The following is a 26,086-nucleotide window of genomic DNA, read 5'->3' on the forward strand; positions in this document are numbered from 1 at the left end:
GAATGAAAAAATTTAAGTCGTCTAAATTATTTATAAATACTGTGTATTAATGAATTGCAAATTACAAGGTAACATATAGTACAAACATATACAATGTAACAAATCATAATTACAACAAGGACTTGTATCGGAAGCACACTGATCATTTCCATTTAATGTTCAACGTTTACAAGAAATTTTGTGCCCTCCCCAGCCTTGGTCTGGGCGTCAACTGCCGCTGCTGGTTGCTGCTTCAGTTGGTGGAGTTGGTGCGGCGTGTGGGGCGGGTCCTCGGGAGAGCCGCCGCTGTCGGGACAACAGCCACAGAAGTGCCGCAACACAGAGTAGACGCAGAAGGCGAGAATGAGGGGCGGGCCGGCCATGAAGAGCGTCGAGAAGATAGGCACCGAGGCCAGGTCACTGAAAAGAGGTCAATGTAATTAACATTGACAATCGACTTGAGAATGGTCCAGGACGGACCGGAACGTCGTCGTCCCTTCAACTTCAAGTGTGTGGTCTGGTCAACAATGTAATTAATATTTGTGTACGTTGTTATTCTATTCGCGGTTAATACAGAATCAAAATAATAATTAATTTAATAGCAATGAGGATATAGGACTCACAGTGATATATTTCATGTGTTGACCAGACCACACACTAGAAGGTGAAGGGACGACGACGTTTCGGTCCGTCTTGGATCGTTCTCAATCGACTTTAGAATGGTCCAGGACGGACCGAAACGTCGTCGTCCTTTCACCTTCTAGTGTGTGGTCTGGTCAACATACTTTAGCCACGTTATTGTGACTCATCGCCTGCATATATTTCATGTGTTTCAATATGTAATCAGAAGTCCATTCCAACTACCTCGCAAACAACTACCACTACTCCACCACTCCAACCACTACCACCACTTCAGAAAGTACCAACACTGTAACCACTTCTGATTATACATCATTTACGCTATTTGACTTTTCTAACAGTATCTTTTAAGTTATACTGAACTGTATTATTAATCTGGGTGAGTTATATTACTTATGTAACAATGTATGTCTGGCTTCTTCGGAAGAGATAGATATATTAATTCATATTTACACTTCATAATGGATCAGTGAGGAATCTCATTAATATCGCGTTGAATAAGCAACATTTCGTAACCTGAATAATACCAGTGATAATAACGATTTTAATATTACAAATAATAGACAACAGAAATCACACTAACGTGATATATCAATTAGAAAATCATCTGGAGCAATGAGGGGATTCGAACCATTAATCAGGGTACCTTCAGCCGCGCACCTTACCCCTGCACCCCGATATGGTATAAGTTATACACCACGTGGGATTCAACTCACGGGAGACATCTCCCGTCACGCAGGGTGCAGTCGCACCTCCGCAGATCTCCAGTATTAGCTCTTGATACTGGTAATGGCTCAAAAGGGCCACCACTTACGGGCTATTCATGCCCGTGCCACCTTTTGGGTGGCTTAATCTTCATCAATCATCGGATTCAACTGAATCCACATTGTCTCGATTCAGACGTGGCAGATGGTGATGGCCAGCGGCTACACCTTCGGCGCCATCTTCGCCAAGTGGCGGGTCTTTCTCCAGGAAGTCTGGAGGTCTCTACTGAAGCCCGTCCATGTTTTACACGTAACCCTCAAGCACTCTAGTGTAGGTAAAGTAGTTCATCAACCATACGTTCCAGTTTCAGATACACACACAAAAAAATCATACTAATGTGATACATCCATGAGAAAATTGATATATTATGCGATGGTACAGGGGTAAGGCGCGGGTGGGAGTATATACCTGATCGCTGGTTCCAGTCACCTCATTGCTTCTAATGATAATTATAACCATGATTGACAAGTATTTATCAAGTATAACAGTATTTATCACCATTACAATATAATTATATCATAACAATATAATGATAATAATTGTTGTTATTTATTTTGCTAGCACTAAGATCAGTATCAACGGGGCCAGCTCTCTGAAGCCTTGTGGGTGAGGAGGAAGCCTCGCGAGCTGGATCAACACCCAGGGACAACAACAAAATAATTTAAGTCAACAATACCTATAAGGACTCTCCAGGGAAAGTTTGAGGAGGACGAAAGCGACGCCGGGATTTTGGAGCGCCGTCTCGATGCTGACTGCGATGACCTGCTTCTTGGAGAGGCACATGACCTTGGCGAAGATGGCGCCGAAGGTGTAGCCGCTGGCCATCACCAGCATGCCAGCCAACACCATCTGCCACGTCATCAGCATCATCACCTTGTAGGAGTTCAGCGTTCCCATCTGCAACACAAAGGCAAGTGGTTAGCGCAGAACCCTCATAGCGTTTGGTCCTGGGTTCGACTTCAGGCAACGTTTCCTTACACCTAATGCCTCAGCTCGCCTAGCAGTAATGAGGTGCCTGAGAAGTGAGCAACTGTTGTGGGTTACTTCATAAGAGAGGTCAATTGTTGGCTAGGGAAAGCTTTGACAAGTCTAACAGACTTCTGGCCCGGGTAAAGGAAAACTATATATGCTGATATTGCTATTCAGTAAACTTACGCTCTAGGAACAGATAAGCAATTTACAGGTCATGTGTGTAGCAGCTGTTGACGTTACTGCTTATATAAAACATATCTGAAAACAATTATGATGTACACATTAAATTACATTCACACTAAAATGATGTAAGAACTTAGGTATTATGGTGCCTCATTCTCTTGCACAAGTATGAACACACATTTCTCTGTGTGTGAACAAGCAGAGGTCTTACTAAGACGAAACCCATTCTTACTTATTATAAACTAGTTTCAAGAGGTTTCAGTTGCGATACGTCAATCCATCATTACATCACTTAGTGAATGACTTTGAGAGTCATTCTCGCACCCAGTCAGCATAAGGACTATCAAGGTATATTTACCAATGTTGAAATATATATACAAATGTGTAATGAGATTGAGATTAGTTTGTATCTGTTTTATGTGCACAAAGAAATCATATTAACGTGATATGTCAATGAGAAAATTTGTAGATGCCATGAGGATTCGAACCTATATGCTTTGGGTACTGCCAAGCACACGCCTTAGACCACTACACCATGACATGGTGAAAGCAATGCAATCTGGGAATCAACTGAATCCTCTAGGGCAGCGGTCGCCAACCATTCGGACCTCACGGACCACTAAATTCACAATTTTAAATCCCGAGGACCACTAAAAGGGATTTTGTTAAAAAGATAAATACATTTTTAAAATAATGATCAAAGAACTTCCATTTTCTTTGGTGAATCGGATACTTTTGATATCGATCGCCTAATGCGTTTCTGTTCTCACAATTTTTTTTTTCTTTTTTTGGATATATACAAGAGTTGTTGCATTCTTGTACAGCCACTAGTACGCATAGCGTTTCGGGCAGGTCCCTGGAATACGATCCCCGCCGCGAAGAATCGTTTTTTCATCCAAGTACACATTTTACTGTTGCGTTAAACAGAGGCTACAGTTAAGGAATTGTGCCCAGTAAATCCTCCCCGGCCAGGATACGAACCCATGACATAGCGCTCGCGGAACGCCATGCGAGTGCCTTACCACTACACCACGGAGACTGCGTGGTGTAGGCATCGGTGTGGTGGTCATGTGGTGTACCCACATTGGCATCCTTAACGATATTTAGCGCCCTCTGATTATTCCCAACATTTGATGGTGCTACATAGCCTTCCCGGCTTGGTGCCTTCTGTTGATAATTACTTTTTTAAGTAATTTAATCCCCAGACTGGCATTTTTAAAGATACGTGTTATAGAGTCAATTGTCACACTAGTCCTCCACATATGTCAGTTGCCTAAATTATAAACTGTACTTGTGGTCGGTCTCGAGAGCCCATTGTTGATGTGACGATGTGCATTGAATTTTGAAACTAGTTCATTAAGGTTGTAACTTGCTTAGCTAAATGAATTGTGGCACTCCGTCCCTGAGCCCATTATGTGCCTCTGTAACACTCCAGTACTCACTATAATGAACACTCATGACTCACAATAGTGAACACCCATGACTCACAATAGTGAACACCCATGACTCACAATAGTGAACACCCATGACTCACAATAGTGAACACCCATGACTCACAATAGTGAACACCCATGACTCACAATAATGAACACCCATGACTCACAATAATGAACACCCATGACTCACAATAATGAACACCCATGACTCACAATAATGAACACTCATGACTCACAATAATGAACACCCATGACTCACAATAGTGAACACCCATGACTCACAATAGTGAACACCCATGACTCACAATAATGAACACATATGACTCACAATGATGAACACCCATGACTCACAATAATGAACACCCATGACTCACAATAATGAACACCCATGACTCACAATAATGAACACCCATGACTCACAATAGTGAACACCCATGACTCACAATAATGAACACCCATGACTCACAATAGTGAACACCCATGACTCACAATAATGAACACCCATGACTCACAATAGTGAACACCCATGACTCACAATAGTGAACACCCATGACTCACAATAATGAACACCCATGACTCACAATAATGAACACCCATGACTCACAATAATGAACACCCATGACTCACAATAATGAACACCCATGACTCACAATAGTGAACACCCATGACTCACAATAGTGAACACCCAGTACTCACAGTTATGAAGAACAGTAGTAAGAAGAAGGAGAACGGCTTGATAATCTTGGCTCCCCTCTCAGCCCATGCCGGTCTCTTCAACCTAAAAGAACGTCAAGTTAGCCCCCTCACACTAATGGCACGACACACACACGAACACAAACACTGTCACCCAGATTTGACAAGACTACAAGCTGTGCGTGGCCGTGTGTCGTGTCCTGTTGTGCATTATATGTCGTGTATAATGTTGTATGAGGGATGTATGTCGTCTTTTTACAAGTATCTATTAGACGTTTTAATGCTCTGACTCAACAGAAGTGGAAATACCATACACACACATATATATATATATATATATATATATATATATATATATATATATATATATATATATATATATATATATATATATATATATATATATGCGGAAAATCCACAGAGAAATATGAAATGAGGTGAACGTTTCGGCTTTGTTAAAGCCTTTGTCAATACCAGACTGACTGTCAGTCTGGTGTTGACAAAGGCTTTAACAAAGCCGAAACGTTCACCTCATTTCATATTTCTCTGTGGATATTCCGCATAAAATGATCAGTGTTTTGTGATCGTCAATTGCATATATATATATATATTCTACACGTTCTAATTTCGTTGTACGTCGGTATATATATATATATATATATATATATATATTATGGTCCTTATCGTTACTATAAGTACTACCGAAACAGGAGGAGGGGCTGAATTCTCTGGTCAGTCTCACTGACTAGGGAAGCTGCGAGAGTAGAAAACTTTATGTAAACTATTGACAGATATACGCAAGACTTTCAGACTATTAGGAAGTGATTAAGCTTCGACTACCTGATGATTATGCCGATGGTGATAGGGACGGTGAGGCTGACGAGGGAGATGGCCAGGGTACTGAAGGGTATCTTGATATCAGCGTCCTCCAGCAGCTTCCCGCCCAGCGTGAACATCCACAACGGCATCATCCCTGACATACATATATATATAAGCATTAGGAAGCACAGCATCAGGCCTGTTGACCCATGATAGGCAGTCAATTATGCATTTAAATGAACATGTTGACTGTAAACTTGGATTGTCTATAAAATAGCATGAGAAAAATAATGCACCAAGTACTTCAACGACACCTTATCCACCTGAGACAAAGTGAAGTCTACACAAGCTAATCCATCTATAATAACTCTACCATGCAAAAAGAGCCATTTATCTGTAGATCGAGACTCGCTGCCATTGCTAGCAGGCCGCACATGGTTTTGTTTCCTGGAAAACTTAGATTCTGAGCACCGACCAGCTCAAACCATTGCGGTTTTGTGAGGAAGAGCACCAAGCAAGACCCACAGAATATCTTATTTGGAAGGAAATAATACTGATTTCGTCTACAGTTGATGGACAAAGGACGTTGTTGATTATCTGCCATCCAGCTGACTGGTATTCTATGCAACCCAGTACAGAGGCAACCCAAACTGTCGTACCACACTCGTAGCCCATGACCATTTTTTTTGAGGACCATATTACTGACCAGATTACTTAGAGTTTTACCCTGAAGGGTGAGGCGATACCCTGCGGGCATCGCCACAAGGGGGCACCTTAGAAGGTGTACTGAGCCTTTTCAGGGAAAGGTAGACAAAACAGCTCAATAGGTGTTACGTATATCTGATTCCAACTGTGGAAATCATTTTACGACCTCCGTTGGAGGGAAATGAATTTCTCCAGGCCTAGGAGTGTCTCAGGCATTAGGTAGGGCAGTGAATCGGTCTTCACTACGTAGAGAGTTCATGGGGGAAGTCAAAGAGAGAAGCAGGCAATGGAGGCAGCTTTCAGACGTGGAGGGACAGTGGACCGAGGTGCAGCAGGCACCGAAGAAAACTGCTATCGAGGCTTCTCCACGTGCTTCTGCCAGCAAGGCACCAGACATAATGGATCTAGAGAGGACAACATTAGTCTCACTCCAGCCAGTGTCAGACAATGTACCTCTCTCCACACCCCAGCCACAGAACCACGTTGAGACATTAAAGGACACCACCACTCTCACACCAGATATTGTCAGACTGCACATCTTCCAAAATTCAAGATAATGCAGACAGACCACTTTCCTACAACAGGGAAGGCAATGAACAGGGAAGACAAAGAGGGTTAATCACCCTAGTCAGAAACACCATACCCAGCAAGAAAATAGACCCAGTTTCACGTGGGGATGGAGTAGAGGTATTAGTGAATATAGCTAATATTGAGCTCCTCATATACAACGTTTACAAGCCCCCCTAGACGTAAACTAGAAGCAGAGGCAGTGCTTGCCTTGGCGACGCACGAAAATGTAATTATTGCCGGGGATTTTAATGTTCATCATCAAGCGTTGGGTGCGACTGGGCCAACCAATGCAGATGGGCGCCATTTAGCTGCAGCTCTGCGAGAAGTACCTGAAATTACACTTCTTAACACTGGGGAACCCACTCGCATTTAAAGGGGTTCCCTTGATCTTACATTAATCTCAACAGCGCTCAAGCATCAGGTGAAGTGGGAGGTAGACCCGGTGATCACCAGTGACCACTATGCTACTGTCACAACACTAAACATTGAACGACCTCCTACACCACCTGCACAACCTAGGTGGAATTTGAAAATAAGCCAACTGGAATATATACCAAGAGGAACGTGAAAAATGGTATGCAACATACACGCCACCTGAGGATTTGAACATACACGAGACCAATCTCCAGGAAGCCAATGTAGCTGCTGCAAACAAAGCTATTATAATCATTATCTCAGGAAACAAAACGAAAGAACTATTGGTTCTATAGTAATGAAGTCAAAGAACAAAACCACAGAGTCAACATCTTCAGAAAACATCTAAAGAGGAACCCCACACCAGAAGGAAGAACTTTGCTAAGAGCGGTGATATCTGAAGCAAGACGAGTTTCTAGAGAGATAAAGGAGGCAAAATGGTTTGAGTGGTGTCAAACTCTAAATGAAGATAGTAGTCTTGGCAAGATATAAGGTCAGATTAAAACCATATCAGGTCGACCAGCCCGACCACAGGCATGCCTCAGCCTTTTTTTTTTTTTTTTACCACAAACGTGGCCACACATTTACAGTGCTAACCAGCATATATACATTTTCTTCTGTCCTCCATGGACAGGGTTAGAGATGTGTTAAACATATAGTTCACAGCCATTGCAGGAGGTTGAGAGACTTGCTCTCAAATTTGCAGAAAGAGCACCTTCATATCAGCTTCTTGCAATGGTCAGAAGGCAGCAGGAACAGTTAAAACAAGAGAGGTTGACAGCCATTCGTGAGAGCATAGCTACAAATGGCGAATGTGACTGTCCCTTTACCAAACAAGAACTAATCAGAGCCAAAAAAGGTTGTAAGGACACTGCACCAGGTGCTGATAACATTACATACTCAATGGTCGCACATGCAGGTCCTGCTGGAGAACACGTGATATTGTACGTTATCAATGCATCTTGGCAGCAAGACAAACTACCGACCTCTTGGAAGAAAGCAGACATCATTCAAATTCATAAGTTGAAAGAACCTGGCAATTACAGACCCCATTTTATTAATATCGTGCTGCCGTGGAGTAGAGTACTGTCTACGTGGAGTAGATACTACCAACTGCATCGCAACATTACTAGGAACAGTTAACTCAGGTCCGACTATAGTGATCTTTCTTGATCTAGAAAGAGCATTCGAACTTGCAAGCCCGCAAGCAATTTTACATACCTTAGTTAAAAAAGGTGTAAAGGGAAATATCCTAGAATGTATTCAAGATTACTTAAAGTCACAGGTATGCCAGAGTAAAGTTGCAAGGATAAGCGTTGGACTACCACTTAACTTGCATGAGAATGGGACTCCACAAGGAGGAGTCCTCAGTCCTAGTATATTTTTAACATCTGTTACATAAATAGATGTGGGGCTTCTATGGGGTACTGGTACTATTAAGGGGTAAGGGTAGTTAGAAGACAAGAGTATCAAATATGGGAGAGCTAAAAGGCCCGGCCCCCAAAATAAACTATCCACAGTAGTAATAACTTGCTACAAGACCATATATGTTAGTCTAAGGGTTGATCAATGGGCTCCCACACTGGAAGAAGAGATACTCTGTAATTCATGTACTTATTTATTAACCCCTTAACAACCCCCCATATACACTCACACCAATAACAATAATAATAATAACTTTACCACACTATCTTACGTTAAAAGCCTTGGTCCACATAGGCAGGATACAAGGTTACACTAATAACAAGCTAGGGTAAAGTACTACTGGATAAGCACTGAAGCTGGATGCAGCTTAGGGTAGTGAGACCATGTGGTACCCTAATACAAAACACAACACTTAGGGGTAAACAAAACACTGGCAAATACTAACCCCAGGTCTCACCAATATTTACTACCAGAGTAGGTTCACTTAATAATGCCCCGTACTTAACTTAAGGATACAGGAACTTCAGGTAAGGGAAATAAGTAAGAGGAGAAGGGAGAAGAGTAGGGGTGCAGCCACAGAGTAGGTCTTATCCGCACGACACCAGCCAGAGAAGAGAGAGCTAGCGACCAGCTGCCTCCCTCATGTCGTGGTGCCGGAAGGAGCCTAATTGATCGTGCAGCTAAGCACATTAAAGATCTTCCCCTATGCAACGTATTGTTACTTTATGAGTGATTAGAAAGTATTAGTAAGCAAAGTTGGTGCCTATGTTATTATTTAATAATCAACCCCCAGCTCAGTCTTTAAATGCTCTTTGAGAAACAATAATAGTCTTACGTCTGGCAGGGAAGATACAAACAATTGCCATTCGAGATGCCCAACTGTACTACCAGAAAGTTTAATAGCTCAAGTTTTGACCTCTGGTTTCCACTGGAGAACCCAGGGTCGTAACAACATCTTTATGGAAAACCTCGTTACCATGACATTTGTAGAAGGGGTTAAATTACTGAGCTATGCTGATGATATAGCATTAGGAATTACGGGTCCTTCACTTCTAAATAAAGCACAAGTGGCGTTTGATAAAGTAACATCTGAATGCAGCATTTTAGGGATAAAAATATCTGCACAGAAGTCTAAGGCAATGAGATTAAGAGGCAACACTCCAGACAGTCACCTACGCATTCAAGACATCAACATTCAGTGGGTTACACAGTATCAATATCTCGGAGTGTAGATAGATTCTAAAATGACATTTAACAAGCAAATTTAATATCTGAAGGAGAAAGCAAACTCACGACTGAATATAATGAGAGCAATCACAGGGCCCCGTCTAGGAGTGAGACACAAAGTGTTAAGAATATTTTACATACACGCCGTTCGTTCCCTAATTGATTATGCAGCGCCTGCCTTATTCACTCTTTCTCCTGGTCAGTGGGCAAACGTTGAGATTATTCAAAATGATGCAATGCAAGTCATAAAAGGGGCTCCCAGATGGACTAAAATACTGAACCTAAGACCAGAAACCAAACTAACGTCGATTGAAATAAGGGTAAAAGAGATTGCTGCCTGCATGTTGACCAAGATATTGATATAGATATTTGTATATTGATATAGATATTCTAGTGAACCTAGAATCAGTTCACTTAAAGATATAATCACTGGAGCAATAACTCGGGACAGACGAGCCTCCAATAGCAACAGGTGGACCCACTGTGCGATAAACAGCATCAACACATTCGATATAACAAATACAGTCACAGAGAGAGATGTTGACGAAATACATGGAGACTTTGTTATGCAAGCCCTTTGGGAATCCCTGCCAACAGACTTAAGATTATGGCTCTTGAAAGAAAAAAGAATCAGACTAATCCTCATCTGCTACATAATATTGCACAGATGCATATAGAAGCAAACTTGCCATCTGACAGATTCACATATTTCATATACGGATCAGTAGACCAGCAGGGACAAGAAACCGGAGCTGCAGTTAAGACAGAAAACTGTAAATAGTTGGAGACTCTCAAATGGGTGTTCAACTTTACAAACAGAGATGATAGCCATTCAAAAGGCTTTGGAATATGCTCTTGCTGAACACCAACATGTTATCATACATACAGATTCGAGAACTGCCATTGAAACCTTGCAACATGAACACATACATGATAACATCCATCTAATCACAAATGTCATATCATTAATGCAAACAATCAAACGTCAAGGTCGTTGGGTACTTATCAACTGGATGTCAAGTCATATGGGAATAATAGGAAATGACATTGCAGACGAAGCTGCAAAACTTGCAACTAAGAGAAGAAATCTAGACATTTACGTACCACAGAGTCTATCACAGCTTAAGAAAGTAATTAGAAACAGAGCAATGTAAATGATGTACAGTGACCACAACACAGCAGTTGCAACATCAGGATCTGCGGGTTGGTACAAGAATTCAACCAACTACGAACCACTTATTTTGATGAAAGGGAGCAGTAGAGCAACAGAAGTACATCTACATCGCATCAGGCTTGGATACCCATGTGCATGGGGAAATAGACTTACAGGTTCCAGAAGATGAGAGGAAATGTCAGCACTGTGGAGAAATGCCCGACAGACCACTGGAACATTATCTAACACAGTGCTCAGTTACAAACCCATTAGGATTATAACCGAGATTCAACAGAGCAGAAGAAGTTGTTAAACACATGGGACAAAATCTTACTGAAGCGACCATACGAGTCATAAATATTCATACTCCGCCTAAGCAAAACAGAAACAAGTAACGTTAGTGGGCCAGCCAGAGGTTTAGGACCCGCGCAGGAATATCCCTGCAAACAAAAAAACAAAAAATCTGTAGATCATGTAATAAAATCTACAGATATCTAGATGTTTCTACTGCTCGGCTCCGACTCAGATATAAGTATATCTGGGAGTTTGCATTACCTGCTGATATAGATCTGACTTACAATGTTTGCACACACTTGCATCACTGTGTGATATAATTCATATAAATAAATAAATTTTGAGATAACAAATACAAATGAGCAAGAAATATACATTTAATTCAAAATTATCTACTGCCGTAGATCGGGGGCTTGATGGGGCCTGACGGCTGAGTGGACAGCGTTCGGGATTCGTAGTGCTAAGGTTCCAGGTTTGATCCCCGGCGGAGGCGGAAACAATTGGGCAGTTTCTTTCACCCTGATGCACCTGTTCATCTAGCAGTAAATAGATACCTGGGAGTTAGACAGCTGCTACGGGTCGCTTCCTAGAGGTAACAAAAATGAGGCCTGGTCGAGGAACGGGCCGCGGGGACGATAAGCCCCGAAATCATCTCAAGATAACCTCAAGAGGAAGATAACTGTAGATTTAAGCCAATTATCTCCAGTTTGTCAAGTGTAGATAGTGGTGGCAGGTGATTACAAGCTTTCCACTGCCGCTGACTGAAGTGGTGTGGGTGTGCTTTAATTGCCCCAACTAACAAACACTCACTTTTTTTTTTTTTTTTTTTTGAGATATATACAAGAGTTGTTACATTCTTGTACAGCCACTAGTACGCGTAGCGTTTCGGGCAAGTCCTTAATCCTACGGTCCCTGGAATACGATCCCCTGCCGCGAAGAATCGTTGACAGAGTAACTTTGTAACAGAGTCTCCTGAGGACACGGTGAAGATAGTTTCATAAACTATGAAGATACTCTTAATATATTTGTTAACAAATGATGTGCTCATCGCTGTAACTTGTGTAGTTAAACGAATCTTTGGGCTTAGTTCCTGAACCTCTTCCACTACCGCTCACAGGATTCTATTATGGGTACATAATAAATGAACTAAACTAAGAAAAACAAAACGAGGTGGGACCCATTTAACCCCTTCACCCGTCATTTATTAATCAAACATCTATCCACTTTATTTCTGAAACTTGCTATAACCTGCACTTCCCAGTAATACTGACTGGGTACACATGCCACTTACGTCCACAACCTTTATCTCGTTCACATAATGATGAGCATCACTTGTATTGAGTGTTGTTATCAGTTACGAAACAGTGTACTATATCATCAGACATCACGATAGCCTTTTTTTAAAGTTATCATCTGAAGTACTCTTGGGTTTATCTTTTATGTTTGACAGACATCGGAATTTTGTGTTAAGTTTGACAGACCTCGGAACTTTGTCTTAAGTTTGACAGATCTCGGAACTCTGCCTTAAGTTTGACAGACCTCGGAACTCTGTCTTAAGTTTGACAGACCTCGGAACTTTGTCTTAAGTTTGACAGACCTCGGAACTCTGTCTTAAGTTTGACAGACCTCGGAACTCTGTCTTAAGTTTGACAGACCTCGGAACTCTGTCTTAAGTTTGACAGACCTCGGAACTCTGTCTTAAGTTTGACAGACCTCGAAACTCTGTCTTAAGTTTGTCAGACCTTGGAACTCTGTCTTAAATTTGACAGACCTCGGAACTCTGTCATGTTAGGACATGTACTACATATATGATATGTTTCTAGAATTAAAACAGCCCGTTTTTACTGGCGTTCCCAACGTCAGGAAACTATTGTACTAAAATGCCTTAACCCACTAGAGGACCCACGAACAGAAAACGGGACATTATATCAATTTTGCGAGCCGCTACCATTTTCTCGTAGGTTAATTCTTGACCTTAGGCAAAATATACGTCAAAATGCGACATGCTAACTTGTTAGCCCAACGCGGGTAACTGGTGGCTAGTGAACTATGATGTGGAATACTATAAAACTTATTCTAGTATATTTTAGAACTGATTTAACCATTTACAAAATAACGAAACAAAAAATAGCCTATTGTTGCATATAAAAAAAGTAAAAATATGGAGCAAATACAACTAGAGTAATCTTCAAGAATTTTGTTAAAGGTTTGGTTGAGTTCCTCGCTTAAAAGCAGCTAAGACACTAACAACATTATAGTATTTCAGGTGAGGGAGGGAGGGAATTATCAAGGGAAAGCGCCAATCCATTGCGACAATATAGCACTGGGAAGGGGGTCAGGAAAAGGATTTAGGATGGGACGGGGTTAGGGGGGGGGGAAGGAATGGTGCCCAACAACTTGGACGGTCGGGGATTGAACGCCGACTTGCATGAAGCAAGACCGTCGCTTTACCATCCAGCCCAAGTGGGTGAGATGTCCAGTGTCTGGCCGGAGTTTAACTGCGCATGCGTGACCCATACATCAGCTGGTCTTCCCTGAAACGCCTACACCTCCACACTGGTTACACGCTCCTTCAGACTTTCAGTAAGGCAGTCTTTGATATTTGTAATTTCCTGACGATAACAAACACATCGAATATAAAATAGGTTGACTGGGTCATAAGGCTTCGTACGTTTCTAGTTAGGAAAAAATTTAGTAGTTTTACGGAGTGGCAAATCGAGGAAAATAGGCTGTCGACTGTCATAACAATAGTTTAATAATGTTGACCAAACCACACACTAGAAAGTGAAGGGACGACAGTCGACTTGAGAATGGTCCAGGACGGACCGAAACGTCGTCGTCCCTTCTCTTTCTAGTATGTGGTTTCGTCAACATATTTCAGACCCGTTATTGTGACTCCTCGTTTGCAGCTTAATAATCCTTCCCAGTGAATTTCTCACCATTCACCAATCAGCAAACTCTACAATTTTTCTGCTTCACCTCACACAAGTGATATAACGAGGCAGACTATAGGAGTTACGGAAACCACGAGCTACTGTTATTAAATGTTGTCGAGCTAATACAGTTATTAGGCTCTTAATTACAACTTTCATAGCAATATTCAGTGCAGTTATCCCTCTAATTTCTCGAATTACGTGTTAATGTTTAAAGCTTTAAGAAAAGTGTTCCATAGCGGAATGATGAGTAAGCTCGAGCTATTCACTATAACAGAGACAGGAACAATTAAAAATAAAGCGAACTACAGAATCATATATCGTGAAAAAAGTACCAATGCAATAGCTCCCAGAGCAATTTGCACAGTTAAACATGGGAATTGGAGATTGTTTCCACTGTCAATGTTAGTATACGTATTAATTTAGAAAAAAATCTATGCAAAATTGTCGGTAAATACAATTCAGCAATAGCTCCAATACTCATATTAACAGAGTTACTGAACCAGTATTCGTTGCGACAAAGCAAGGCACCAACGGATTTCCCTGTAGGCACAGCTACCACGTCCTCTTTCTTATTAACAAATACATTTAAGCTCAAGAGTCACATTAAACATGTAAGGATTTACATAAACTTCTTGAGCTCGCATGTACCTCGTCCCTATGTATTACCACAAAGCTCGTGTGAGTTATGCTGTGAGATGACTTGTTTTAGTCTTAGTTTAAAATCACATATGATGCGAAGGATACGTTCATGGCAAATGAAAACATGCAGTAGTCTTCCCTATTAAGAAAATTGGGAAAATTGGTTACTTAACCTGATGGTTTTAGACCCATAAACGTTACTAGTTTTTTACTTAAGGCAATTTTTTATTTTAATATAATATTTGGCATTCAATTAGTTTTGTCTGCAAATACTTATAATATATAATCAACGAACATTTTTCGAGGTATTTATAAAAAGCATTGTCAGTCTCAATCACAATTAAATTTCTGTAAATGTCATAGCACAACTAAATTAATTTTGAATATTGAAATCTATGCTAAATCCTCTTTCATTATACGTAACTCATAAGTGTCAAAACTCAATGACCTTGAGGATACTTAGCGGTACATGGCACTGGCATATTTACCTGAGTTGTAAAGCGGCATCATGTCTTAATTCCTTAAGAATTTCCCACCATACATGGAATTTTAAAGTACAAATTAGAACTGACTTCATGGAGGGAAATCTACTTCATTCTATTTTGCTCTGATGAAGGCGAATTAGCCGAAAACGCATTAAGCCTTTTCTATTTTTCACATGTGGTTTTTCTGCATATCCACTCGACCATCACGACCGGTTATCACCTCTTTTTGTCCGGTCGTGATGGTCGAGTGGATTAAGGTGTCTTGTACAGACCAGTTACATTGCTCCTGGCAGTATGGGTTCGAGTCACTTCTGGGGTGTGAGTTTTCAGTTGCATATAGTCCTGGGGACCATTCAGGCTTGTTCGCATTTGTGTTCCTCACGTGTGCCCCAAAGAATGAGGTGATTTGATAAAATACTATGCCCAAGATTACCATCCGAGTGCCGGCGGAGGGGTGGTTCAAATAACTTCGGTTATCACCTCTTTTTGTCCGGTCGTGATGGTCGAGTGGATTAAGGTGTCTTGTACATACCAGTTGCGTTGCTCCTGGCAGTATGGGTTGGCAGCCTGTCCGCCGACACAATGAATTATAAATAACCTGGCTAACTCGTCTTTTGATAAACCACTTACATGCTAGCATGTTTCGTTTATAGAGCATGGCAATATATTAGGCGCTAAAATAATATACCCATTGCACAGACGGTGGAGACGGCGGTCATAGTGATGGAGAGGTTGATGTCCCCGTCGAACATGAGGGTCCAGAAGTTGGAGGAGGTGCCGCCGGGACTGCAGCCTAGCGTGAAGAGTCCCAGACGCTGCAGCGGGTCCGTGAACAACACACTCCCCATCGTATAGGTTGCCTGCACGGGTAAAGTACACGATTTGTTTCTTCTGAATGTTGCGTGTGTCATATAAATGATTTTCATTGAAGCACTGCACTTCGATTTATTAACATACAAAGCATAATGAACCAACAAAAGTGAGAATGACGGATGGAGATGGAAGGGAAGGTTGAAGAGTGAGAGTGAAATACAAATTTGGTCTTAAGGGTTGAAGCTACACTTACTAGGGGCATAACGGCGAACTGGGAGATGAAACCACACACAGGGCCAATGGGTCGTCTAAATACGTCCCTGATGACCAACAGGTCCAACTGGGCGCCCATGTTAATGTTGTTGATGAGCACAAACACTGACCCGATGCTGATGAAGATGGTGTCCAGAGTCCTGCTCTTGCGATCCACAGTGATCTGAAGAACCAAGTGCAAATGTTGCTTAGGATAATTAACTCGACAAATTAAAAATTGTGTGATTATGTACTTCGGTGTAAGGTCAACCAATTTATCTGTACCCTAAGAGAGAATGCCTGTCTGCCCAAAGTTGTAGTCCAGATTACTAGGGCTAGCCTCAACCAAATTTACGAGGGAAATAATGTCGGGTACAGGGCGGAAATAGGCTGGTCAGGGTAGGCCTATTATTGTTCCCTTCTTCCCTTTGCCACTTTTGGGTTGTTGTTGTTGTTGTTTATTTAGCTACTCAGAACAAGATGTCCATGTAGCACGGACTATAATGAGCCCGTAAGTGAGTTCGGTTATTCGCGATAACCTTGTTACTGTGATATTTGGGTTAAAGTTTGAATTGGAGGTTGGGTTTCCAACTTTTCTCCCGTTTCCACGTTGATGTTTTAGATTCAGCTACTCAGAACAAACAGTTCCAAGTAGCATGGGCTATGGTGAGCCCGTAAGTGGAGGCTCTTTGGAGCCATTATCTATATCAATAGTTGATACTGGAGATGGAGTCCATAAAGGCGCCAATCCAATCCAAGAGCAGGACTGCAGATGATGATTAATAAAGATTAAGCCACCATAAAGGTGGCACGGACATGAATGTAAGTGGAAGCTTTTTCGAGCCTTTACCAGTACCAATAGCTGATACTAGAGATCTGTTGATGGACGGGGGTCTCCATGGTGGTTGCTTACCATGTTGTTGTTTAAGATTAAGCTACTGAAAACAAAAAAATCCAAGTAGCACGGGCTATGGTGAGCCCGTAATGGACTTACCTGGCATAGGAGCTGGGCTGTGACTCCTGTTGCTTACCAGCTTTATGGACCTTTTCACGTTCAAGAACAACACAGTTTACACACCTCTCCACCTCACCTCAAGCCCTTGGGCAGCCCTCTCCAGCCCACCCAACCTACCATGCTGCCTCCCGCCACACAAACAAAAACCAAGATAAATAAAAAAAAACATTTGACCCCAACCCGCGGTGGATAGGCCACTGAACTTTTTAGCCCCCTCATTCTCCATCCACATCCTCTTTCAGAATTTCTATTCTTCATCCTTCTTCCTCCTCCCGACTTATCTATGCCCTTTGGACAGTGAAGCATGCTATACTGTTTTGTCTTTCAAACCTTAGAGCGCTTAGGTGTACTTTTTAGAAGGGAGTCCTAGCGGCCGTAGTCGGGTCTGCCTATCGAAGCATTCAAGCTTGGAATGCGGGGAGGAAAGCTACCGCCACTATCACTGGATCCTCCGACTCAACCATTTCCCCGAGCCTCTTGTTCTCCAGTAGGCAGATTGATGCTGCAAAGTCTGGAATTCCTAGTCCACCATCCTGTACGTTGGCATGAAAGAAGGCATTGGGGGTATCGTGGGGCAGTCGTAGCCAGCCAAGAGTGGCCTGCCACAACAGCCTATCGAGCTGTGCCAATTCAGTTTTAAACAAACGTCTGAGAACAAGTCGGTGGTTCATTTTGGGAATTAGGTGGTGTCTGTTGGGGTTTGAGGGGGCGCCTTGGTGATGTTGGTTAGACCCTCCTCAAACAGGGAACCATAGGATAAGCGTCTGCATCCGGCCCCGATAAGTATGCCCTAGTACTTGTATTCCTCCGCCTCACTCATAGTATCAATGACAGCGGTTCCGACAAAATATTCCCATCTGGTGGGGACTCACCATGTCTTTCGATGCCCAGCCATATTTAATCATAGCGTGCGCAACTTCCCTGCATTCACCTTAAGGCCACAACTATGCAGTGTGCGACAAATACGTAACATAAGAGGTTGTAGTTCGTTAGCCGTTTCTGCTACCAATACCAAATCATTGGCGAACGCCAGGATTGACATCTTTTCATCCCCAAGTTCGATCTCTAGCCCCGTCTCCTTAGCCCTAGTAATTGCCTCATCAATTATTAGGTTCAAGAGAAATGGAGATAGGGGGTCACCCTGTTTCACTCCCCTAGTGATCAGGATGTCCTTCGACTTCTCTCCTTGGCTGGAAATTACGGTTGAGTCCCGATCATAGCCCGACACGATGTATGTCCGTAAAGGCTTCGGAATGCCTTTGCATTTCATGGCCCACTGGATGGCCAGATGTGAGACGCTATCGAAACCCTTCTCCATACCCAGAAACGCTAGGTGCGTGTTGTGCTTTAGCGCAAGAGCCTCAGCTAGGAAGGCATCCAGAATCACCAGGTTTTAAGTACACCCATCCACAGGGACGAAAGCTTTCTGCCACCTGTCGATCCTAACTGCCTGAGAGTCTGCAGCTCAGAATCTTATGGAACAGCCTCACTATTGTAGATGAAATGGTTATTGGGCGATAGTGGGAATTCCGGAGCTTTTGATTTCGGTTTCTTTGGTATCAGCGCTGTCTTATTCTTACAAAATAGTAGCGGTAGGGATTCGTTAACTAACCACAGGTTAAACAGTTTTGCAAACATCTTGACTGAAATGGTCTTAAGGAGATGCATAGTAATACCATCTGGGCCAGGAGCTGAAGTCTTGTTTGCCTTAAAAGCAACAAGGATTTCCTCTGATGTAATAGGGGTACCCTAATTGCTGAATAACTGGATCACGATCACGAATTGGGCGGTGGTCCGGTGATGTGGGCCTAGAGAAGAGTTTCTCCCTAAATGTAAAGAGGCGTCCTGGCTCCACGATACGATACGAAGATCGTATTGTGGCGATATATGACAAGATACCCATTGGGCGAGCTTGAAGTGGGTACAGGTGAAGAGAAGTCGGTGAGAAAAAGCGCTGAAGTTGTAGAAAAAGAGCCAGGGCTAAACCCAGCTGCATGCCTGGAAACGATGCTGGAATAACCACTCAACTGGATAGGCATTAAGTCGAGTCAGGAAAGGGCAGCTGTGTCGGTGCTTCTTCATGCTGGTGATGACAATCTGTCTTCTGTCGGTCTCTTCATTCATGTTTCTTCTTTCTTCTTCATCTTCTACGTCTTCTAATGGTGTCAATCTTGAGTCTTCTTTCTTCTTATTATCTTGAGTCTTCTTTCTTCTTATCTTGAGTCTTCTTTCTTCATCATCCATTTCCTTGCTTTTGTTGGCGTCCACGGGCGACGGCTAATGAGTGGATAGCGCAGCGGTTGTGGTTTGGTTAAATCAGGATCGTCGTCCAGTGCAGGCTGTAGTATGGTTCCTACAGGGAATCTTTGTGGACATTTATCAGATGCCATTTGGAATCTGATAAAGATTAGTAGATATATTAAAGCACATTGATAGCTTTGATTGATAGCATTGATAGCTTGATTGATAATTTGTCAAAGATTAGTAGGCACATTAAAGCATATTGATAGCACATATCAGATGATAGCAATGATCACAGTTGTATGACTTAGGTACATATATATTGGGGGATTGGGTAGCACACAATATGTGTTCAATATAACAACCATGATATCAGATGATATCAATGATTACAATGGTAAAGTTATATGGCTTAGGTACATATATTGGGGGGATTGGGTAGTACAAGATACAGTGCGAGTTTAAAGCACTAGGTAGGAAACTATGAAGATGAAATTAGGTACTTTTTGCTTTTATTTTTGACTAAGGCAAAAGTTGGACAGTTTTCAATTCGTTAGGGAGTGAATTCCATGGACTAGGTCCCTTTATTTGCACAGTGTTTACACAGATTAAGTTTGACTCTGGGGATATCAAAGGGATATTTATTTCTGGTGTGGTGATTATGGATCCTATTACATCTGTCAAGAGAGAGAGTTTCAGAGCAGGGTTTTCATTTAAGAACAGGGTTTTGTAAAGGTAGATGGCACAAGAGAATATGCGGAGTGAGCTTATGTTTAGCATGTTAAGGGATTTAAACAGAGGGGCTGAGTGTTGTCTGAAAGGAGAGTTTGTTATTGTTCTGATAGTAGATTTTTTCTGGGTGATGATGGACTTGAGGTGGTTTGCAGTGGTTGAACCCCATGCACAGATGCCATAAGTAAGATAGGGATAGATTAGTGCATAATGTAGTGAGAGAATATCTGATTTTAGAGAGTATACCAACCGTTTTTGAGACTTTTTTGGTTATGTGGTGTATGTGGGTGCTGAAGTTGAGTCTCTTGTCTAAGTATAGGCCAAGGAACTTTCCATCATTTTTATTATTGATGTTAACATTGTCTATCTGAAACTGGATTGCATTTATTAATTTGGTTCCAAATAAGATGTAGTAGATATTTCTATGTTTAATGTGAGTTTGTTGGTTAACATCCATAAGTGGACTTTTTTTTTAATTCATTATTTACAAAATTATCTAATGTGTGCCCCCCTCCTTGTTAAATCCCTAAACATGCTAAACATAAACTCACTCCACACATTCTCTTGTGTCATTTACATTTTCAAATCCAATTTCTTAAATGCAAATCCTGATCTCAAACGCTTCCTTGATAGATGTAATAGAACCCATATTTACCATAATTATGTAAACACTCTATGCAAATAAAGGGACGTTTTCTATGGAAAACTTCCTAATGAATTGAAAAGTTGTCCAACTTTTGTCTTATTCAAAAATAAAAGCAAAAAGTACCTAATTTTATCTTCATAGTTTCCTACCTAGTGCCTTAAACTCTCACTGTATCTTGTGCTACTCAATCCCCCAATATATGTGCCTAAGCCATTCAACTTCACCATTGTAATCATTGCTATCATCTTATATCATGGTTGTTATATTGAACGCATATTTGACTACATTATATCTAGAAATAATCCTCAAATTATGCTACAACGTACCTGTTGATAACCCTCAAATTCTACTTTATTGTTCCTACTAATCTTTATCAAATTTCTTACATTTTACCTGTTAACATTTCTTCAATTTTGCTAGAAATTACCTACTTAAAATTATCTGTTAGATTAAGGTCCTGCCCGAAACGCTATGCGTGTTGGTGGCTTTACAAAAATGTATCAAGAATAATTTTTAATTTATAAACAATAAGAATTTACAAGAATTAATCAGTGCTTTGTACTCTCATAAACCCAATGTACCTTTTTGTATATACAGTACATAAATAAATAAATAAGATCAGCATAACCAGTACGGTGATATATATATATATATATATATATATATATATATATATATATATATATATATATATATATATATATATATATATATATATATATATATATATATATATATATATATATATGAATGGAGTGGAGTGACTCGAACCCGCATTCTGACGCATCCCAAACACCTACCCTAACCGACCCGACCACAAGTGTCGGGTATCTCATGCCGCAGCCCATTTTCCCTACAAATTTGGGTAAGCTAGCCCCAAGCATCTGGCCTCTATCCTTTGGACAGACTAACAGCCAGATATTCTCTTTTAAAGTATAAATAGATTCAGATTCAGATGTTTATTCAGGTAAGGTATATACATACAAGTGATGTTACATTAATGGATTGATATATAGATAGAGCTAGTACATACAATGCCTAAAGCCACTATTACGCAATGCGTTTCGGGCAAATATATTTATTTCATTCACCTGCGCTCTAGGAGACTCGAACCACAGACCCCACGCATGTGAGGCAGAAGCTCTATCGACTGGGCTATGAGTAGTGTTAATAAGGAAAAATTCAGAAGCAACTATACTGCTGCTATGCTGGAATGTTCAACTTTTCCTGACTACTACTGAAGCTCAGAGGAATTAGTGACCCACGCCCGCGTCTCACACGCATTGGGTCCGTGGTTCGAGTCTCCTAGAGCCCAGGTGCGGGAAATTTGTATTTCCACGGTAGTGTGGAGGACAAGTTATAGTTATTTACTTAAGCCTCCGGCACAATATTTTGGCCAATAACATTTCATTCACTAAACCTTTAGATCGCCGGGAATTCAAACTCAGGCCTAAAAATATGCCGTCCATCCTTCAAGAATGAAAGTGCTTCTTGAGGTTATCTTGTATTTACATTAGTTATTTCTTAATACGTGAAAAATTAGACTGATCCAAAAAATTCACGTTTTGTATTATTGAAAAAGCTCAAATGTTAGATTAAAATTTTTAAAGAAATCTAAGGAACCTAACCGAACCTTTCCAAACAATCCTAGGCCTAAAATTCGCTATCTTTGGTCTAATATAGTACATATATGTGCTATAATATTCCTCATGTCAAAATTCAATCCCCGATAAGCAACATGAATGAAATATATAAAAACCATTTTTCATAACCTAAAAACAAATTGATTCAAAGTTTGCTTTAGGTTCAAATCTTCCAACATCTATGATGACACGAGTCCCAAGACATGTCATGATAAATGTTTTATGTCATTACACAGAAATCACAATTGCGTGATGCATCAAATAAACAAATCCACAAGGGCCGTGACGAGGATTCGAACCTGCGTCCGAGAGCATCCTTTTGACTCCTTTTCAACTCCTTTTGACCATGTCGTAGCTCAGTCGATTAAGGCAGCGTCTGGGATGCTCTCGGACGCAGGTTCGAATCCTCGTCACGGCCCTTGTGAATTTGTTCATTTTATATCATATTCACTGTCATACTCCATGCAACGTGAATTTTTGTTTAACTGAAATCAGGGAAGAGAGGCTTTCTGTTTTCGTAAACAATTAATTGACAAGGAAATGGAGCATGGCTCAAGGTTTATTTACACAAGGTCATATGCGACAGCGATTTTCATGATAAATGATCTCTCCTCCCAATGGGCAGAACCCAGTGGGCAGAACCCAGTGGGCAAAACCCAGTGGGCAGAACCCAGTGGGCAAAACCCAGTGGGCAGAACCCATTGGGCAAAACCCAGTGGGCAGAACCCAGTGGGCAAAACCCAGTGGGCAGAACCCAGTGGGCAAAACCCAGTGGGCAGAACCCAGTGGGCAAAACCCAGTGGGCAGAACCCAGTGGGCAAAACCCAGTGGGCAAAACCCAGTGGGCAAAACCCAGTGGGCAAAACCCAATGGGCAAAACCCAGTGGGCAAAACCCAGTGGGCAGAACCCATTGGGCAAAACCCAGTGGGCAAAACCCAGTGGGCAAAACCCAGTGGGCAGAACCCAGTGGGCAAAACCCAGTGGGCAGAACCCATTGGGCACAGTCCAGTGGACACAACCCAGTGGGCACAACCCAGTGGGCAAAACCCAGTGGGCAAAACCCAATGGGCAAAACCCAGTGGGCAAAACCCAGTGGGCAAAACCCAATGGGCAAAACCCAGTGGGCAAAACCCAGTGGGCAGAACCCAGTGGGCAAAACCCAGTGGGCAGAACCCAGTGGGCAAAACCCAGTGGGCAGAACCCAGTGGGCAAAACCCAGTGGGCAAAACCCAGTGGGCAAAACCCAGTGGGCAAAACCCAGTGGGCAAAACCCAGTGGGCAAAACCCAGTGGGCAAAACCCAGTGGGCAGAACCCATTGGGCACAGTCCAGTGGGCACAACCCAGTGGGCAGAACCCATTGGGCACAGTCCAGTGGGCACAACCTAGTAGGCATAATATCTAAGAGAAGCGTTAACTCAGCACTAACTCACATGTTATCATACATACAGATTACAGAACCGCCATTGAAACTTTACAACAAGAACACATATGTGATAACATACATCTGATTACAAATGTCATATCATTAATGCAAACACTCAAACGACAAGGCCGTCGGGTACTTATCAACTGGGTGCCAAGTTATGTGAGAATAATAGGAAATGACATTGCAGACGAAGCTGCAAAACTTGCAACTAAGATAAGAAATGTAGACATTTACATACCACAAAGTCTATCACAGATTAAGAAAGTAATTAGAAACAGAGCAATGCGAAAGATGTACAGTAACCACAACACAGCAGTTGCAACATCAGGATCTGCGGGTTGGTACAAGAATTCAACCAACTATGAACCACTTAGTTTGATGAAAGGGAGCAGTAGAGCAACAGAAGTACACTTACATCACATTAGGCTTGGATACCCATGTGCATGGGAAATAGGCTTACAGGTTCCGGAAGATGAGAGGAAATGTCAGCACTGTGGAGAAATGCCCGACAGACCACTGGAACATTATCTAACACAGTGCACAGTTACAAACCCATTAAGATTTCAACTTAGATTCAACAAAGGAGAAGTTGTTAAACATATGGTTCAAAATCTTACTGAAGCGACCATACGAGTCATAAATACTCATACTCGGCCCAAGTAAAGCAGAAACAAGCAACACTTAGTGGGCCAGCCAGAGGCTTAGGGCCCGCCCAGTGGGCCAGCCAGAGGCTTAGGGCCCGCCCAGTGGGCCAGCCAGAGGCTTAGGGCCCGCCCAGTGGGCCAGCCAGAGGCTTAGGGCCCGCCCAGTGGGCCAGCCAGAGGCTTAGGGCCCGCGCAGGAATATCCCTGCAAAAAAAAAAAAAACCACTAAATCGACGTTAGTCTAGGATATTGTGTCCACTGGCCTGTGACTTGGTTTTGTAGTATTTTATGGAATTTATGAAAAGTTGTTAATTTAAATTATATTTCGGTAATAGCTGTTAATAGAAGCGCTTTACTAAAGAGTTAATGGAGTTTTCAGTTTGGGCCTTGAGCTCGCTGTTGCCAGGGGCCGGGTGGTTAAACAGTGTTGTCAACGGTGCAGAGAAGCACCAAGAAGAAACCAGACAATAAATTAGCTACGCCCGTGACAGGGACTTTTATTCCTATTTACTGTCACATAAGAAGAATTTCTCACCATTAAATCGTCCCTCAGTAAGGTTGCATTAGTAAAGTAAGGGTCGAGGTCGTTGTGGGTGAGGAAGAAAGCCAGCTTGGTGAGTCCCCAGTAGTAGCCGGAGAAGGCCAGGCTCTTGTTGACTCTGGCACACACCTCCGCCACCCTGAACTGCACGCTCTTGTTTACTATGTCCAGCTTCCAGTCCTCGTCCAGCACCACCGTCACCTCCAGCCACGCCTCTGTCAGGTCCCGTCCATCACTGCACACGGCGTCACTGGCGTTGAACCCGAGAGACAGTGTGAGGTTGAGAGGCGTGTCCTCCGGGACCTTCCATACGCCGCTATGGAAGGTTTCCAGGTACACGGCGCCTCCTGAACTCATGACCCCCATAGTGAGGGCAGCATAGCTCAATACAGTCAACAACCGCAGCAACATTTGGGATGGACTAACACTGAGTGCCGTGAGATGATAAACTGTTGACACTTGACAACACAATACAACGTATTCTCAGTAGTCAGACGCCAAATGCCGTGTCAAAATATTTATAAAAATATACCGCAAAGCAATAATATTTCAGAGTATGAACTTATTTTCTTAAACTTGACAGTTCAAGGCAAATTTAACGTGATATTTGAAGCAACCCAAAACGTGATGTCACAAAGGCAGCACCGCACTGCTCTTAATTAATAAGACAACGTCCTGAATACTGTCACTTGACAAGGCATCTGACCAAACTCTTCCCTCAAGTTGATAACGTCAGGGAAGGAGAAATCACTACCACCTGCATTCCCTAATATACCAACTCTGGTACTGAGGCTCTA

The 26,086-nt window shown here is 42.1% G+C and overlaps 1 protein-coding gene across 1 annotated transcript; it reads right to left on the reverse strand.

The window, feature by feature from the left end:
• LOC123746812 (hepatic sodium/bile acid cotransporter) lies at positions 1-26,086 on the reverse strand. Its single transcript, XM_045728586.2, has 7 exons — positions 25,284-26,086; positions 16,401-16,583; positions 16,023-16,194; positions 5,508-5,640; positions 4,671-4,752; positions 2,060-2,280; positions 1-399 (listed from the first exon to the last, which is right to left on the reverse strand). The coding sequence occupies exons 1-7, from the start codon at positions 25,698-25,700 to the stop codon at positions 153-155; spliced, it is 1,455 nt and encodes a 484-aa protein (XP_045584542.1). The 5' UTR covers positions 25,701-26,086; the 3' UTR covers positions 1-152.

This window comes from Procambarus clarkii, chromosome 93 (assembly GCF_040958095.1).
Source record: "Procambarus clarkii isolate CNS0578487 chromosome 93, FALCON_Pclarkii_2.0, whole genome shotgun sequence".
In the NCBI taxonomy this organism is placed as follows: domain Eukaryota; kingdom Metazoa; phylum Arthropoda; class Malacostraca; order Decapoda; family Cambaridae; genus Procambarus; species Procambarus clarkii.